The 20,180-nt window shown below is 38.1% G+C and overlaps 1 protein-coding gene across 1 annotated transcript; it reads right to left on the bottom strand.

The window, feature by feature from the left end:
- Positions 1-18,175: 18,175 nt before the first annotated feature.
- Positions 18,176-18,688, bottom strand: LOC116268266 (uncharacterized). The gene has a single exon (XM_031649985.1). The coding sequence runs from the start codon at positions 18,686-18,688 to the stop codon at positions 18,176-18,178; it is 513 nt and encodes a 170-aa protein (XP_031505845.1).
- Between the last annotated feature and the right edge of the window lie 1,492 nt (positions 18,689-20,180).

Here is a 20,180-nt window from a genome sequence, read left to right as displayed (position 1 = left end):
AAGGAAATTGTAGGAAGATTCAGAACTAAATAGAAAGGGATGAACTATGAGGTCATCTTGCTCAAGAATAATAAGGTCTTTAAGAATTGGCTAGCCAAATATTATGCACTCACAGTGCTAAGGAAAGTTTGTATTGTGTTTAGTGGAAAAGACATTGATGAAGCAATCAAGACGATCGAACTTACACGAGCATAACTTGGACCAGAAACTTGGATAATAATGAATACGAAAGCTTTCTCAATAGAAGAATAGTAATTTAATGTGAGGAAGATTAGTGAAGAAAGAATAAGATTTGAAGAAGACTATAAAAGAGTTCGTTTTTTTCTGACATCTTACCTCAGCTACCAAGGCAACATCCAATAAAATTGTGCGCCTTGTTAATGCTTGATTTATTGAGTTTATCTATCACCTATTAGCTTTATTAATAATATCTTCGATTCTTTCAGTCAAAATGCAAAAATTAGTAGCTTATATCATGATTAATCCTATAGTGTATAAAGAAATTCAGATAAAATCGTAAATAAATGATAACTTCCCTAAATTATTCCTTAGTTTGGCTATAAGTTGTTTAACCTTTTTAAGTAAGCTTAATAAAAATGCCTGAATGACATTAAAAGTAGCACAGATACAAAAAGACTAAGCTCATTTGACTGCAGTAAAAACAGTTTAATTGCTTGAAGTCATCCTTGGTATTTTTGAGTTCAATTAGTAAAAATAACTAATATAAAGCCTATGCCGCTTGATTGAATTCACATGATCCAGAGCCTTAATCATACTTGCAATCCTATTATCACTATATCGGAATTACCTTGCATAAAATATAGGGATTAATCGAGTAAATAGGATATATAAATCAATTTTCCATCTCTTGTTCCTAGCTTTCAAGTGGCTATTCCCTCCTTATTCTATGAAATGCAATAATTGAAACTTTTCACCGTGATGATTTCTTCCTTTTTTATGGTGATGGTGGTGGCGGTGCGGTTCATTTTCTTGCCTTTTGTTGGAGGTGAAGTAGTAATCGATTCCAAAGATGCCGGCGATGGCTGCTATGGCGACCAGTGTGTAGAAAATCCAATGATCCAAAAAACCGTCATTACTGCCTCTTGGACCTTGGGAAAACTTCACTTTCTTTCCGGAAACCACTTTAAAGTCGATTGGTTTCTCTTGTAAGAAGGTATTGAGTAGGTGGCCAACGTTTTTTCCAAATTTTTAAGCGATTTCATCTACTTTCTTGCTAGCATAGACATTGGTGATTCTGGGTGCTCTATTTGAGTTCCTGGCCTTCCTGTCATCTTCTCTGGTGGATTTCTTGAAATAATCCTCATCGTCGTCATTCTTGTTCCTATCGAAGAAACTATATCCATATCCACCGCTTTATTTGTGTACTGCGCCATGATGCAAGCCCCTCTTGCCTCTTTTGGAGGGTGAGGCTAGGGTGAAGAGGAAAAGGGCCAGCAGGGCTACGACTAGGTGTTTATTCATGAAATTTTTATAAAGGTAATTATCTTTGAAACTGTTTTAAGATAATGAAACTGTATTTATTTGAAACTGTATTTATTAATTTCTGATTAATCTTCTATTTATTTATATTAGGAACGACCTGCAATGGTGTTTCAAATCCACAATAAGCTTCACCAACCATCAGCTTCCATAAAATAAATAGAAAAATTGGCACTGTTCCAAAATAATTCAATAAAAATAGACCCTGTTCATATTGTTTCATCTAGTTGTCAAAGAAGAAGTCATTTTTATAGAAATCCATCATTTTAACCTTGAACTTTATTTTGTTGTTAAAAATTAAAAATAAATCAGATGTTAATTTTGTAGATTCTTCCTGTGGCTCTATCGGGGTGTACTCCATTTTCCTCGATAAATTTCAAGATCTAATAGTTTTTGTAGGTCTCATTATACTTCCTCTTGGCCACTCTTATCATTTCGTCGTCTTCGGATTGGCCGAAGGGCTTCTTTGATATTATGTAGAAAATGGCAACGATGCAGAACACCACAGCAATACCGATGATTGTATTGGAAAGCCAGTCGTAGGTGAGATCGTGGTTGCTGGTTTGGATGTTGATGGAAGATTTTATTCGCTTGCCTGCCATCACTTTTGGCTCCTATGTCTTTATCCCGAACAACCCATAGAGAAGTGATCCAAGCCTCTACCAAATTAACACCGAACTGCTGCACTTTCTTTCCGGCATACATGTTGGTGCGTTGGTTGTACTTTTTGGTTGGAATTTTGAAGGCTGAATTATCATCGTATGAGGACGATTTGAAAAATCCATCACTATCTCTTTTGCTGGACCTGCCGAATGAGCCAAACCCGTCACTGTCTCTTCTCCTGGAGGCGAATCCTCCTGCTTTTTTGAATTTGTTGGCCGTTTGGGTGAGGTGGAGGAGGAAGAGGAGGGCCAGCAGGATGAATAGTTTCTTCTTCATTATCAAATATTTTATCAATTATCATTTGAAACTGTATTTTATTGCACCTTCGTGCAAGTGGCAGTAATATTCTTGCAAAATTGCTCCTCGGAGTCAAGGTTTTATTATTTTAACCTTAGTAGTGATAATAAGACAGACGTCTTTTATTATTTTGGAAGATATAGTAAAAAATCTAAATTAATTCTCATTAAGGAGGAGAAAATTAGTGAGAATCGCACTCGGCATAATCGATGTATTGACTACAGATGGTTGAACTTTTAAAAATGGTAAAGAAATGCAGTTTTGATAGTAGTGGATCTAATGTCATACATATGTAGCTTAATTCCTTGTGGAGACTATTCTTGGCATATATGTGAAGCATTACTATGATATTAATAACTATATCATTTAGAAGATCACGCTTAGAGGGAGGTTAAGGAATGGTTAAAATAATCCTAAAAATCCAGATAACATTCAAATAGAAACTAAATTGATGGGTTTATTGATGTCAATAGTCAGCATCAACGAAAGCTTACTACAATTTCAAATAAAGCCAGCCTTTTCTTATCCCCTATCATTCCTTTATCAATCTTATATTTTTCCGCTTTCCCAGCATGTCCTATTAGTTATTAATCTGATTAATAATTTGAAAATGAGTCTTAGGGCAGTCCAATAATTCGTCGTCCATATCTAATCTTTCCGCAACATCGACCTCTGGTACCAAGGCGCCTACATGCTGCGAATCCAGCTCTACTTCTAACGCGGAAACCAACAGCCCAAAGAGGTACCTCTCCACCAATACAGCGCATCTACGCACACCCCTTCGCACACACCCAAGAGTACTCCGCAGAACAATAACAGCAGAACGACCCACAGATAATAAAAGAAGCTGCAATCCACTCCAACACATCTTCCTTCCTCAGCAGATGCTTCCTGTTGCGGTACTACGAGGAAGAAGTGCAGCTCAACGATATTGTTCACTTTCGCGTGGAGAGCTAGATTTCGCTGGAAGATCACTAGATCGTGATGGAGGTCGGATTGCTCTTCTTCGACCAGCAGATTAAGAAGGTAGACCCTGATGAGGTCACGTTGGAGAAGGCCAAAACCCCCAAAACCAAAAGATTCATCTTCAGAAATAGCAAAGCTGGAGTGCACCAGTTCCTCCCACTAGTTTTCGATGGACAATATTTTTCCCTAGCCAATATTACCCTGCATTCGCTGTGTCTGGACTACCGTTTTCGTGTATGTCCCCTCCAGCTGTATGAGTTTAGCAGGCTCTCACAGGCAGAGAAGAGAAAACTGCTCGATAAGAATAAAAAGATCCAACCAAAGCAGCCCAACTATGTTTAATCATTATCGCTGGCTTTGAGAATATAGGGGGCTGCCTTGCTACCGGCTGTGGAAGAGATCGTAATACGACGCATGAAACGGGCCTATGAGAGTTTGCTCAAGGAATACCGGCATCTCTTTAGTAGAGCTATCACTGAGTCCCACAAGCAGGCGTTTGGACACATCTTGGTGCATCCCAACCAGCTGAGTCTCTTCGAAGATGATTACTACCCCAAGAGCACGGAGGAGGAGCGGCTATTCAAGCGATACCGCAGCAAGAATTCAAATTAAGTCATAGAAAGCATGCTCAATGAGGCCAACCTCATATCAGGAGAACTGCTCAAACTTTGGCATCATTACCTGGACCTCATACGCATTTCTCCCCGTTTCGCCACTGCACACCTAGAAGACCTCTACCATCAGACCCAGCGAAGGCAGTGGCAGAAACTTAGGAGAGTTTATACGATAAGCCAGTAAGATATAGCGATTGCTCCTGAGGGGATAGATTCAGACCATTAGGAACTAGAAAAAGAATTAATTGCTGAAAGAGCCAAGCTACTGGCCTAGAATAATGTGGTCACTGAGGAGTTTGAGACTAAGAAAAAGAATATCTGCTTGATGATTTAAGATAGCTACTAAAGCTAGAAGAAAATATAACTCACTGAAGAGAGCCAAAAAGTATCTTTGCACTTGGTGGTCCTAGTGCATGGCTTTCAAGGCAACTCCCTCGATATGAAACTAATCAAAAACAACATTTCACTGCTATATCCATAGGTTTCCTTCCTTTGTGCGAGTTCCAACGAATAAATGACAGACACGGACATTATCGAGATGGGGAATCGGCTTGCCAACGAGGTTAAAAACCATATCAACGAGTTTTTCCCTCCTGAATCGTTGGAGCATATCTCATTCATAGGTCACAGTCTTGGCGGGGTTATCATTCGTGCTGCCTTGCCTAGGCTACTTGATCTGAAGCACAAATTCCACACCCTCATCACTTTCTCATCGCCCCACCTAGGATACAAGGTCAATACTTCCTCAGTGATAGAGGCGGGCATTTGGGTGCTCCAGAAATTCAAGAACAGCAACTGCCTCAAACAGCTCACCATGTCTGATAATGCTAACCCCAAGGAGACCTGCCTATACCGCATCAGTAGATTTAAGGACCCAAGCATTTCAAGAACATCTTCCTCTTTAGTTCCAAGCAGGACTCATACGCGCCGTACGAATCAGCGCGAATCTAGATTCATCCGGACTTCATGAATGCAAAAGATCCACTGTAAATCAATCATAATATAGGAAGTAGATTCACTGCGAAATGGTTCGGAATATACTGGAAGAAGTAGATTGTTAGAAACTGCGAAGGATAAGAGTCAACTTCACCATATAGGAGACAAATTTAGATTCAATAATTGGCAGAACAGCACATATCCTTTTCCTGGAGAATAACTAGCTAGTCCAAATGTTCCTCCACACTCATCCTGATCTTTTCAGTTGATTTCTTGTCCCCTATCTTGCCCTTATTGTTATTACTTTTATATGTTTTATTGTGTTATGTCCATCCATATTAGATGGGCATGCAAATTATTCATTATTACATCATGAAGAGGGTGCATTTTGAGATGCGAAACAAGCTGTGCCTGTTCATCATGGGCTTCTAAAACCTTAACATGTACTCCAAGGGCACGTACCTCATCAAAGTGGAAAGCAGGCTGGGAAATTAGAAATGCTCCATTACCAAATCCACCTAAAAATAACAATCCTCCACCCTGGAACATAAGGAACCTCAGTAACAGTACTCCAAGAACTTCATGATCAAATATCAGAGTAAGTCACTTTCTAATTAGACGAAAAAGTGGATCTGAGCTAACTTTTTGTTGTGTAAACTCCCCTTTACAAATACAGCAACTAGACAAACATTCTCATCAGGCTCACTCTTTTTAAGGTGGAGAACGATCATAAGAATCAAGGTAAAATTGAGTATACTCGTTTAGCCTCTTGCTCTTTGATGATCCGCTTCACACTTAACAGCATTTTTTAATATTGCTAGTGTATTTTCCAATAGCCATTCCTATCAAGTCTCTCGGTGCTTGTGTTCAACCAGCCAACGAAGGTGGTGATTGAAACCAAGAGTTACAAGCACTCAAGCAAGGAGGAAATAACTCAGCTGAAGAAGGAGTGAAGAGGTTGAGGTACAATAACTATCTGATGCAAAATAAGTTCAAAAAGATGATCTACAATGACGTCCAATATAGATTCACACTGCCCAAGATGTTCGTCAGTGGGGAGGATTAAATGACTTAAGTGGAATCTAGTGAGGAGAAGTTTCTTAACTATCTCATTCTCTATGAGAATATCGCTTTACACCGGAAATCATGAACTATGAACTCACCTCCATTGCCCAAAAGAACTAATCACTGCATAAGATATTTAAAGATAGTTGCATTAGTGGCACTATATTTATCAGCAAGCTCAAGATGGAAAGCGAAGAGAAAGAAACCAAAAAGTTCAAACAGTATATCACCAAAGAAGAACATAAGCCTAAGTTTTGCTAGTAGTATAAGGCAATCATCAAATAGAAACTGAAAGTGCTTGAAAAGTAAAGTCTGCTGATTAACAGCGAAGAAACCTTGAATAATATCGTTATCAAAAGCTAAAGAGCTAATGAAGAGGAAATCCCTGCCTCGCTACCTACTTACCCATTGTGATTCATTAAGTTTAAAGACTCAAATAAGTGGAAAATGTGAACAATGACGAAAAATAAAATAAGTCTAAGCCAAGTACATATTTCTTTTGGCACATGGGTATCAAGGTTGCTCTGAGGACCTAATCTATATTGCTAATGGTTTGAAGCGCAAGTTCAAAAAGAGCAAATACCTAATCCTTCGTTCATTCCAAAACAAAATGGATCAAAGTTTGGTGGAGATGGGCAAAGTGGCTGTGGAAGAAGTAAACTCCTACCTTAGCACTTTTAAGTTTAATGAAAAAGAGTATCGGATCGTCATGATTGGACATTCAATGGGAGGACTCATCCTGCGGTGCGTGGCTGCCTCGATTAGCCATCCTTAGAATCTTTATGGGTTTATAACAATGGGCACTCCTCATTTGGGCTACCTGCAAGGGATTAAATTTTTCATCAAAGCAGGCATCAGCTTCTTATCTAATATCTCTTCAAGCAACGTCTGCTTATCTGAACTGTCAAGTAAGGACCATAATGACCTCCATGAATGCTTAATCTATCGACTTTCAGTTGATTCCCCACTTTCAGCCTTCAAAAAGATTATTCTTCTCTCCAGCGTGCACGATAAATATGTTTCTTGGCACTCTGCCCGTCTTGAAGATTATAACAAAGACCCTCTCAAACAGCCCAACTTCATCGAGCATGAAATGATAGACAATATCCTCGGAAAGCAGAACAGAATATAGAGAATCGATCGTATCGAAGTTGACTTCAAATCCCTAGAAAAGTATCCACTTTCTTATTCAGCAACATGGACAGGATCATCGGCAGATCATCACACATCAAATTTCTTAATGACCACCAATTCATCGAGCTCTTCATCAATGGCTGCTCCCCTCTATCCTGGACAACTGAGAGTGACCTTCTATACATCTTGATACATCTATATTCTTAGAACTTATCCAAAAGCAATATGAATCAAATGCCCACATTTTTTAGGAATTCATTAAAGCGAATGTCTAATACGTTGAGATGGCTGTTTATTTCTTTGTGGGATGCGATGATCTGGTTGATCTGCCTGCCAATCTGGTATACTCGCCTTCTGCACAACAAGATAGTTTTTGCTACATTTGGCATAGTTTACATTTTTTCCTCAAAGACATGGACCTCTACCATGAGTTTAGTCTTGGAGTCCTCGTGGTGAATTTGGCCTCTTTTTCTATGCCGTTGAAGTCGGTCTGCAATCTTTTGATGTTCTAGATTTCCTCCAAAAGTTGCTTCGACATGCGGCTGGTCTGTTCTGCGATGACTATACGCGTACCTCTATGTGGGAAGATCGCCAAAAAGGGTATTCTCCTTCTCGACATCTAGGCTCTTCTTTGGGGAAGTCATGGATGCACCGTTTTATAATCAGCGATTGAATTACACATCATATCTCTGTCAAAAGATGCGAGAATGAAGCCCAAAAGTGGGGATGAAGAAGAAATAAAAAGGAGATAAATCAATTTGGATAATCCCTAAGGCCTAATCATGAAACTTTAACACTTAAATTAGTTTGACGGGAGGCTTGCGTTAATGGTTGGCGAGGAAGCTCAAGACAGAGAGCTTAAGGTGCTTCTTGAGGGTGGGCTGGGGAGTAGCTGGGAGATCATCTGTTTTTGCTGGGAGATAGAGGCGGTGGCTGTAGTTTCGGATGAGCATTGAAAGATAATTTGGTCCTCGTCTTCTCTGAACTTAATGGGCCTATATGTAAATTGGAATACCTAGCAACGGGGGAGCAAGGTTCAGTGAATTATATTTCAGAGCTCATTCGACTGAATGGCTTATTTAATTTTTATTATTAATCTTCTTATTTATCTCTACTTATAAACTATTTCGCAAAATCGCCCACCACCAGTATCAGCTTAAAACTTCGACAATTCTTGGATTATAAGGAAAGCCAATCCACAAAAATGCGAAACGCAGTAGATAATCAACATTGATAAATATTTTTTCTGGTTGGCCCACGTATTAGTTGCTTTTCTAGATTTTTCTCGTTTAGATATGCTATAGTGTTAAAAATGATGATAGGAGAGTATAGTGATGCATTTTTGATTGGATCAAAAGATAAATGGGAACATGGCCTTTCTGTTTTTGGGATACTTATCTCCGAACTCCTTAAGATATCTTCTGTGCTTTTCCTTTGCCCAAATCGCCATCTGCACGGTCGAAAACACTGTGAAGATGTATGCGGTGTAGTTTCCTGCAAGAATTGAGAAGGTCAGCCACCTAGAGCCTCCCAAAAGTAGTTGGCACAACTGACCAAGCCGAAGCCATATCCGTAAGGAATTTGCCTCTCCTTTGATGCGTTCGTATACTCCTTGTCAGATTTAACCTTTGGTGACCTTCTGAAGTCTCCAAGACCTTGTGGCACTTATAGTTCAAAAACTCAAAAATAGCCCAAAGACTAACCAGCACTGCAGTGTTGCATGTGCACTGTGTTTTCCCGATGGGAAGAAGAAAAGTTCATTGAGTTGAACAGAGCGAAAAGAACCCAATAGTGGAAGCTATTTATAAGGACTCTTTTGAAGGGCATAGACTACCTGCTGAACACATGTACGAACGCTGTCTCATACTCTCTTTTCAAGTAATGGAGCACACCCAACACCAAAGCGACGGTTTGGGTATCAGTATATGACTCTCTTTGCCGAGGAAGTAGAAAAGGGGAAGGATGATAATGGGTCCCAAGTACTCAATATAGAATACCATTTCCCATCGAATTTGCTTACCCAAATTTTTGACAGTGAGGCTGTTGGTCGGGATTTTGGCGATTTTGAGTGGCATTTAATTGTCAGTGAGGACATGTTTGGTTTCACCATCCTTATAGGAGAGCTCTTGCTGGAGCACGGGGATCTTTGTCTGTTTACTGATCTCCTCCTTGATCCATTTAATGGTGTTATTCTCATCAGCAGTGATGGCTAACTGCTTGTCCTTGTAAGTTACGGTCAGGTTAGAGCCATATCTTTTAATCAACTAAATAATATATCAATTTTTATATCCCCTAATGTATACAGCAAAAACAACCAATCCATTCAGTCCGTTAATGTCGAAAAAACCCACAGAACTATTCGATGTTTAAAACTGAGTCTCTCCTCTCTCAGAAAATATCAAGTACTTTGATTGATATATGATAGAGCTACTTCCAAATATAAGCTACTAATGATGATCTCAAGAAAAGTGTGAAGGATCATTTTAACCATGTGCTCACTGTGGATGCGGATAACGATATTTCTGAGTTTTTAAAAATAAAACGAGAAGAAAAAGGATCAAAGAAAAGATTTGTACGATCCACACGGCCAACTCTTACATCGGAGGTGGTTAGTTTGATTGATTCAATCAGCTTTATATTGGATTTTTGATTTTTGATGAAGCATTGATATCATAACTAAAGCGGAACGAACTCAAATGTTCCATCATTATAGAACATTAGGAATAGGCGGGCCACTAGACTGCCTAAAATTGAGGCAACGAATGTGTCTGCCACCCAGTGGCACATATAGTAGACTCGACCAATGCACACTCCTATGTGGAACAGGCCAATCCATAGCGGGTCGAGGCCGAGCTCAAACAAAAAGACAGCAAATAGTGCGCTTTGAATAGCATCTCCACTCGGCATCGCATTGTTCTTCTCTTTCTTTCTGAAGTGATGAGGTTTCTTCACGCTCACATCCAACTCCGGTCGTGACCTAATTTAATTAATCCTAACCTTTTGGCAACCTTTTTGATAAAGGTGGTTATTAGTAGGCACGCCAATGTGCCTAGAGCATAGGTGGCAGTGAACCTAAGATTCTGATAGGAGAAGAGATAGACGTTAAGTATGCCAGCCATATGAGTCCTGGGTGGAAGAATGCAGCAAAGGGGTAGAGTACGACTGTTGATATTAGATGATCCTTTCGATGGATCCACTTGCTGATCTTCTGGTCGATTTTATTAAGTTTTTGTAGCAGGGTCATGGCGAAATTAACTATTTTAAGTCCAATGTTGAAATTAATAGAATAATTCATGAGTATTATGAGCACGCATAAAATATTCCAACAATAATTTAAGGTTTAGGTGTATATTATTTTATGAGCATTAAAATCGGTAAAACCAATAAAGGAAACTTAGAATAAAAAAATAAATTCGGAAAGATTATCTAGTAAAAGGAAGAATAGGAAAATATGGATGAAATTAAGAGAGCTACTTTATCGAAAAATATTACTTCACGTAATTTATTTGGGAAAAAGGAAAAGGCATATAAAAAGTCTTCTCAAGATCTCGAATCATAAGCAAAAAAACAGGACAAACCGCAAGTGAGACAGAGACAAGCAAAATAAGATTAGGATAGTCGATAAAACAGAAATGATAAGAAGAGAATTCAGAATGGTGGCAATAAAAGTCAGAAACATAGAGATTATGAACATAGCGAAGATAGTGACTCGGACGTAACAATCCAATCAAATAAAAGATAGAAATCTGTTTTAATATCAATCAACAAGCAAAATTCCGTTAAAAATGCAAGATTATTTACTCAAAATTAAGAGAAACACCTAACCAAGAACCCTAACAGCAAAGAAACAAAGCCAACTAATAAATACTTATTTTTTAATAAAAATTAACCATAAAATCTAAAAATGCTCAGAAACTCAAGCCAATAGAGAATAATCGACCACGGTAATAAATAAAGATAAGAAGCTGAATAATAGGAATAATTAGCTCATGGACCAGGATGATAAATATGAGCTTCCTCATTATATATACAAAAAACATGCTCATTAGAAAGGGGAAGACAAGATGCTCCGCCTCAAGAATAAGCTTGGTTTCATCTTCGATATGGCAAACAACGAGCAAGATCCATCCGTTAGCTATTACTCGTAAAGCAATTCTAACTTATCAGACTCAGAAGATAGAAGAAAGCATTTGTATAAAGCAAGCAGAATACATCACTATCGGCTCCATCAAGAAAGAAAATAAATCTGAAGAAAAGTAAAAAAGATAAATTAGACCAAAAGCTGAGGCTGTAACGACAAAACCCACACGTAAATAGTAATATACGGCAAAACCAAAACAAAAATAGTAGAAATAACCCAAATTATATAAAAAAAATGAAGTGATAACGAAAGTTAGAAAAATGAAAAACTTTTCAGAAAAAATCACCATAGTAATCTTCAACAAAGTTAACGTGAATGAATAGCCGTAATAAGTAACACCAAAAAGCCCAAAGAGAAAAGAGAATAGTAGAAACATTGAAGCGATAATTCGAAAGCCCTAAATTTCAAATCAAACTGTAGAAAGTTTAAACAGAAAAGCCTATTGTTTAAAAAGAAAAATCCTATGTTGAAAAGAGAAGCCAGTAGTAAGAAAAGCTTCTCCGAAATTCTAATCTAAAATAGTTACTTAAAGCCCTTCTAAGTCCTTAAATATCGAACATAAATTTAGAAAGTAATAGCAACTTTAATCAAGAGCATAATAGCAAACTTAACCAAGAAGATATATAAAAAATCCTCCTGTTAGACATAGGAGGCCGGAAAGCCTCACATTACCGAATAAAACAATGATGATTATCTGGATGAATAGTTAATGAAGATTATCAAAAAGAACGATGAATACCTAGATAGCCAAAGACCCAAACTTGATCGATATGAAATGCCAGCCAGGGAATAAAGCTCAACCCCAAATAGGTTTAGTCAATACTTTCCCAGAAGAAGGCTAAAGACATAAATGAATCAGAGAGAAGATGAAACTAAACTCTTACAGACCGCTAGAAGACATTTTAAGCTTTTAAAACGGAGAGAAATCGACCTTCTTGAAAAAATCAAGTAGTAATATAAAACCAATCCTGGAAAATACCTCGAGATTCATATAATTTAAGAACCAAACCTAAAATAGCGAATACTAAAGATAGATTCTGAATCCCAAATTTTAAAAAGAGGCCAATAACGATGTTAAATTGAATCCGTCAACAAACTCTTATGAAATAAGTAAATTTTTGCCAGTCTTAAGCACCACTACAACAAGATCCAAAATCGATAATGATTCTCAAGTGATCCATTCTCCATTTGCCATGAGTCACAATAGGAAATAATATCAATACTTTAGCAATCCAACCAAAGGATATACACTCAAGGCATTTCGAGACTCATAGAATAACGGAAGATACAGAGCCAAAGAGGTCGATCCTGCATAAATTAATAGAGAAGATATAAGCTAGGTAATAGAGATTACAAGACTCACAACATTCGATAAAGATACGAGAAATTAAGCGGATCGTTTAAAGAATTGGATGATGATTATACTGAATTGATTTAAATTCTTAATTGGTATTGCTTATAATGCACAAGATAAAAAATCGAAACAGTAATGAGTTTTCTAAGGACATCAGCAAGCGAGCCTTCTGTTTATATCTGCAAGTTTTAATGCTTTGTTAATCAAGCCAACGTAGAGATGAAATTTCCATGCTCCTATTTCATCCAGTGGAGGACAGCCAACTCCAAATCTATCTCGAAAACTTAGTTGTGCCAACCTCAGAAAAATAGTGTCGTTTTTCAAGAGAAGATAAGGTTGAGTTTGGAGATGGTTTACGATAATGCTAAATAATAATTTTTAAAGAGATAGACCATTGTAGAACTTTTCTTGATCAGCAAAAGTAGGCCTGACCAGGTAAAAATCGTGGGAAGGATCAATATGACGTGTCTAAGGTAATCAACTGCGGAATGTATTCCTAGCCGACCATTTTTCAACTCAGTTTTAGTTCTATTTAGGGTACGTTGATTATGCAATTTAAAACTATCGAGCAAAATCTTACCTCCATGAGCATTCAGAACCTAGATCGAAGCTCATTCGCAGAGTATGTTGCCAGAAACGACTTCAAATCCCAAAATAAGTATGAATCGATAGTTTTATCAAAGTATCAGAATAAAGGACATTAAAAGAATTCACTGGAAAGGACTTCAATAAGTGACGCCAAGATGTCAATCAAGCATGAAAATAATAAATAAAACCAAAAGGGCAAATTTTGAATGACAGTATGTTTCATAGTAAAGATATTGAGAATGGGAGCCAGTTAAAAAGAAGCAATTTTAGATTATAAAGCAACTCTAAAATCAGTAATCAGGAAATATAGGAAAACAATCAAACATTTTCCAAGATTACTAGTGAAAATGAGTTAAAGTCTCAGCATTGGATTGCTAAATAGTATAAATAGTAGGAGTAGAAGGTCAAGCTCAATAAATAGATAAGATAACTCAAATAGACATTGATTTGCAAGGATAATGAAATAGCTGTTCTAAATAACTAAAGTATCAAGTATAATTTGGAGAGTTGCAGATACAGGTAGGCTGCCAACCTAAAAGATCAATAAATAATCACAATAAAAGGCAATATAAACTAGCTTTAGGTCTAGGCAGAGCGTTTGAAGTCCTAAGTAAGGTAGTTGAAGAATATAAACTTTAAGCATTCTCAACTCAACGAGCAAATGGCTCATAGATGAGGGTTCTCACCCAGTAAATCATCAAAAGCAAAGACATCATTGCCAATTTGACCAGATAGCTTAAAGAGGTAAGTTCCTATAACAACTAACTGAAAAAGGAGGCAATTGAATTATCTAAGCTGAATGACTAGCTTAAATAGAAGTATTCGGAAATGAAAGGGCAGGAGTTCCAAATGTAGAAATTACGAGACCAGCTAAAATGCTAAATCATTAAGAATGAAAAAATGCAGCACTTCAAAAATCGAGGAGATAGTCTCTAACTGCAAAACATGCTTCTGGCATAGAGACTTAAGTAATAAGAAAAGATAGTTGCATCGTATGAGCTGAAATTTACCAATCTTGAACAACTGGTCGTCAAATTAGAAAAGCCAATGAGCAATGTAACGAGAGAGTTAGATAGTCGGAAGAGATATAGTTGTAGATGAAAAACAAACTGGAATAGCTGGAGATATAAAATAAAATATGGCCACTTCCCTTCAGAACTAAAGAGAGAGCTCGAAAGTCTAATCAGTCTAACAGTAATTAAAGAAGTAGGTCTAATTGATGAACTCATAACTGCTGGCATATTAGCAATAAATGAGTGAAGTCAAGGCTGAACTGTAAAAAATGAAGGAGACAATATACAAAAATGCAACTTTATAAAAGGAAAGGGAGGAATTATTGAAAAAAATTGAATCATATGAAGAATCAATTTCTAATTTGAACGATAATCTGGAACATGAAATCAATAACAATCACTAATTAAACTAAAGGATAATTTCATACAGTGAAAAAGAAGCAACTCTTAAATGGCAACTAGACCTTTTGGAACAGTAATCAAAGTAAATAATGCACTCATATAGAGAAAAAGAAGCTAACTAGCATAAACTCATCTAAACAATCCAATAATTACAAGATAAATTAATATAAGTCGAAACAATATCAGCTGAATACCAAGAATAAGAGGAGATAATATCTTAGGATTTGAAGCAAAGAGAATAGCTCCTCAAAAAACGTCAATAGATCATATAGAATAGGTCCACTTTAATCAAAAGCGCTAGCCAAGCAGAATTGCATCATAAATAACTAAAGACTGATATAAGCAACTTAATTATGAAGCGGAAATAAAGCAAAGAAAGGCTTCACAATTTCATCAGGGAATTAACTTAGCAAATCAACAGAATAACCATCAATAGACACCTGAAAATCATAATAAATGATAATGATGATGTATAAATATGATTTTGATATTGAGAACTAAACGAAAAAAACCCTCTAAGGGAAAAATCTCTTTTGTATTAGCTGAAATTCGCCTTTACCCTTTCCTAGCGATTTTTTAGGTTTCTACGTAGCTGAATTATATTTATTCAGTCATGTAGTTCTTATCTACTCTCTACTTCGGCTTCCCTAATTGTGCACTGACTATTAGGTTAAATGTTTCTTCATCCGCACTCGCCAAGTAGTTAAAAAGTTAATTATCACATACTTCGGGGAAAAGAACTCCTTATCATTTAGCTCTGCAGCTTTTGGCAAAACTTTCTCGATCTTGCACTTTATTATCTGAAACTTTTGGAATGTAGTCTGCATAGGCATAGACTATTGTCTCCTCTAGCATGCTGAAGCTCTGGATGACTCCGTCAAGATACACATCGAAGAGGAGAGGACTTATAATTGAGCCTTGTGAAGTCCGTTTGGTTTTTCAATTTTAATTCTATTATACCATGTCCTACTGTTTGTCAGATAAATCTCCAAAGTTGAAGATCTTCACCATCCCAGAAATTCAGTCGCTTTAGGGACTAGTGAAGCAACCAAAGGTTAACCGTGTCGATAGGTCAATTTGGATGACATACAATTTTTCATTTCTGTTGTATCTTCCAATTTTATACCTAAAAAACTAAACTCATGGGAGTTTCGCAACCGATCTCAGGCAAAAAGTCAAATTGGTTTCTCAAATTTGAGGTTGCCCATCTTTTAATCTTTCGGAACAAATATGCTTCCAGAACATTTTGGAACAGATCCTGGTCGGGCTGTATTACCTGTGCAGTGACGTCTCAGGGTGAGCCTTGTTGAGTAATATTAACCTACCCGCCTATGAGGCAATTGATTGCTACTCCAATCTTCCAAAAATCTGGAGAGAAACAAGATCCTTAACAAAAGAGTTATTAAGTAAAACGTAGAGATATTGCTTGAGCTCGACAACAGATCAAACTTATGCTGAACCGTCTCTAAAGATTAAAATTTTCAATCAATAAGCATGGCAGTCTAAAAGATACAAGCTTAGACGAGACTAAGGAAATAATTAAGACCTGCTAATAGACAGCATTGGATCTAATCACTCTATCATTCTCCTCAGCGAAAGCTTATACTGATTTTCATTATTTATTCGTAAAATTAAATATTAGCATTCATTTATAACTAACATAATTAAGATGATTAACTTCCTCAACACTCTCTCCCACAAGGAAAGAGATTACTATGCTAAAATTACACATATAGTCGGACTCAACCAAATACTCCAAATCAATCCATCCAAGAACAATTAGCAATTCAATCAAGAAGAAATGTTTGATCTTTGCAGGTTCAATGATACATCATAATTCTCACCAAACATCCGAACTCAAATATCAAATTACTCTGAGCTTAATACTGGCAACACTTGCCTGCACATCGCTTCAGAATACGGAAACATTAACATGATAAAGTATATCCTCAAGAATAAGCTAATCGATGCAAACACCATAAACAACAGTAAGGACAATCCTCTCTTTCACACACTGAGGCACTCCAATCACGAAAATTTTGAAAAGAGCACTTTGCTCCTCTCCAGTAATTGAGATCATAATAAGAGCACACTAACCTGGCCTAAAAAGATAAAGAAGATAAATACGCCTATGAGATAGACCTTCCCACCTTCACCAAATCACGAGTCAGAGTCTTGGAAGTGCTGCGATAGGAATTTTATGCAAGATTGAATTAAAAATGATAATAGATCATCAATCCCATATCTTATACGAAATACTTCCTTTCTCCACATCGATAAGGCCGGTCATCAAGGTCAGGTTGTTGAAGTTTGGCGCTTCAGATAAAATACTCCAAATGTTTTAAGGAGTCAGGACGGAGTTGGCATCGATTTTGCTGATTAGTTTTGTCCTTGCTGCAGTACTGCGATGGTCTGGGTCTGGTTGGTCGAAATCATGATTGGTCTGAATGATAAAATTGACATCTCTTTCTGATTCCGCTTCCCGGATAAGATGCGAGCCGACTCCTCTATTCTTCTCCATGACATAGCTGCCTCCTTCCTTAGAAATCACTGTCCAGTATACTGCCGTGCAGGTATTGTGGTTGTTTAAATATTTGATGAAATCTTCCACAGTTCCCTCGCACTATTTTAGAGCTCTCATGAGGGCATAAGGACTGGTCTCGCATTTCTACGAGATAATCTTTAACAATGTCTTATGCAGTCCTCCCTAGACTCTCTCATTCAGTGTGGCTGCATATTGGTAAGGACTATGCTCTGTAGCTCTTTTCAGAGCCGTATGAGTGCCAATCAGACCGGCGTGTCCCAGAGTCTCAAATACCACCTCTCCTCTTCTTTTGTACTTCAGATGCACCGAATTGTTAGCAAGGTACTCCTGATAGCCATAATCGAGGTTTCTTCCAAGGAGGCGAACATTCTCATAGGAAACTGTGATGGCGGTACAAAAATCAGTTGCTGCTCCCAGTTCGTACATATAGTTGAAGACAATGACATCGCTTAGAGGCAGAGAGGCTCCCTTGGCGATCGACTAACACTCCTAATAAAACTCATTTCCGACTCTTCTCCGAAGAAGGTGCGGAGTGAACGTTTGGAGGTGAGCAACAGCAGCAAAGGAAAGTTTATATTTTTCAACTCCCTTCTTTAGGTATGAAATAAATTGGGAAATGGATTACTTTTTAATTCTCGCCAGCTCAGTATATCTTTCACTTGCCGGCAGGTCCAAGTCTATCTAGTAGACTTGGCTAAGAGTAGCTATGGCTAAGAGGGTGATAAGGATAAGCTGTCTTCCGTTGACCATAATTAATTATGAACAATCATAATTCTCCATTAATTTTCAACATAACTCTGTCAGAAATTTCAAAATTGTCAGCAAAGCTAAAGTTTTAGGGAATATTCATGTTGAATTAAGACTATGCGAATTAAATTGATGTTGAAAGCAATTTAAGACGGATCAAAGGCCTTTAAGCTCATCCAAAAACTTATCATTTTCGGCCTTATACTTCTGCTATTCTTTCTTCACCTGCTCCATTAATTTATTCTTCTCCTCAAGGGCAATCTCTTGCTGAAGGGCCTCTTTCATCTCTTCGACCATTCCATCGGTCTGTGTTTCGTTGGTGTTCATGATTTCGGTGATCATCTTGCCATTAATCATCATTTCATCCATTTTGTTGTTGAAGACCTCCATCTGGTTGGCCATAGTGGCTGCGTCGAAGTTGCCCATCTGCTGGGTGGCGGCCTGGGTCAATGCCGAAAAGGCATTAATATATGCCTCGTTGTTTCTCATCGATTTTATTTGCCCGCACATGAACTCCATCTTCATTGCAGTTCGTTCGCAGTTTTGGGCTAAATTGAAAAAAAGTTTACCTTCTTTTGTTTTGGCAGCTGCACTCATAAGATACATCTTAGCAGCTTCCTCATTGTTCTTCTTCAAAACCTCCTTGGCTTTTTTCTGGTAGGTAGCTGCCTCCTTTTCGGCTTTCTTGGCAGCTCGGCCCAGTGCCTTGGATTGCAGCTTCATCTCGATAATACTGTCCTCGAGGGTAGGTTTGTGGACTGGTTTCTGTTGTTAGTTTCCCATAGATTATATGAGCAAATATTATAGCTTGCACTTACAGGTTTTGGAGATGATAGGAGTAGGATGATGGATAATATTATGATCAAAATCAGGCATTGCTTTTTCGTGAGATTTTCCCCACGTCTCGTTTTTGACTTCCACTGATGGAAAATTGTGAAAAACTGGAGCTATTACTCACAACATCGTCCTCGTCTTCATCGAGATTGAATTTGTCACTGGCGCGCTCGCTGGGACGATATTGGATGTTTAGGCCTTGGCTGCTGTTCTTGCTATGCGACTCCAGTTTCTGCAGCTGGTCTCCTTGGCTGACCTACAATTTGCTGCTCACTTCCTTCTTAGATCGTTAAAATTATTTCTTAGATGATGGTTTTTGACTGCTGCTGGCAGGGTTAGAGGCCTTAAAACTGGAATGATAGTGTTGATTGTATGTATTTTACTCATAACTTGGCCTATTGCTCTTTTCGACATGAACCTATTCTCTTTCTGGCTACTAGCTGATGCTACTTTCCTCCATCTAGTTCTCATCACTGTATTCGTATTTTTGGAATCCCTATTTGAATGATTGTTCGCGTCGGCGTTGATGGTACCTGATCCTATCCTTATCCAGCAAGCTTTTGATTTTACTTGTGGCCTTGCGATGGTCGCTCACTGATCGGGTGACTCTGTGGTCCTCCTCGAAATCTTATCTGTCCTCTTTAAGCTTTACCTGCTCCTCTTTGTTGATCTCCTCTTGATAGATGTGCTTTTTGTATTCTTGAGAACGGCGCTTAGTGGGGTGGTGAATTTAAGTGAGAATTTAAGGAGGGAAAGTAAGAGCGGATCTGGCTTAAGTGTCATCCAAGTGGTGCCTAGAAACAACGTGGTTTGCCTGTTTAGTCTTTGAGAAAGGATTTACTGTTTTTTCTTATCTCTGCTTTTGTGGGACATAGTTTGCACTTGTTTCTCTCACAGGTGGCTCATAATACGACCCATTATCTCTTGGAGGCTGAAAGGAAAAGGCATTAACACTGTTATCTTCAGTTTGATATTGATGGTGATTGCTATGGGTATCCCTCTGTTGTTCGAGTACCCTACGCTCATTGTTAGGATGCATGCAACTGCAGCAATGATGGCACTGATGTCTAACCATCTGGTTCAGCTCCATCAAATTTTCCTTTATACGATCAATCTCATTGACAAGGTTGTTAGGACGTGGCTGGTTTTATTTGCAGCAGTGGGATTGGATTGATTGCAGGCCTACCTTTACGATCTGTTTGATGGTGGAGAAGTGGTCGACCTTCGGCACTTTGGCAAGGTAGGCGGATAGCTCTGGAATTTAACTGATTAGTTTTTACATATATATTATTCAAACGGGGGTTGGGGTTGGGGTTGGGTTGGGGTTGGGGTTGGGGTTGGGTTGGGTTGGGGTTGGGGTTGGGGTTGGGGTTGGGGTTGG

This window comes from Nymphaea colorata, unplaced genomic scaffold (assembly GCF_008831285.2).
Source record: "Nymphaea colorata isolate Beijing-Zhang1983 unplaced genomic scaffold, ASM883128v2 scaffold0176, whole genome shotgun sequence".
Lineage (NCBI taxonomy): Eukaryota > Viridiplantae > Streptophyta > Magnoliopsida > Nymphaeales > Nymphaeaceae > Nymphaea > Nymphaea colorata.
The sequence above is the reverse complement of the archived record's forward strand: the minus strand, read 5'-3'. Positions and strand labels throughout refer to the sequence as shown.

Coding starts and splice junctions, on each gene's coding strand:
- LOC116268266 (XM_031649985.1), bottom strand. CDS start 18,688: ATGAAGCTGCAATCCAAGGCACTGGGCCGAGCTGCCAAGAAAGCCGAA.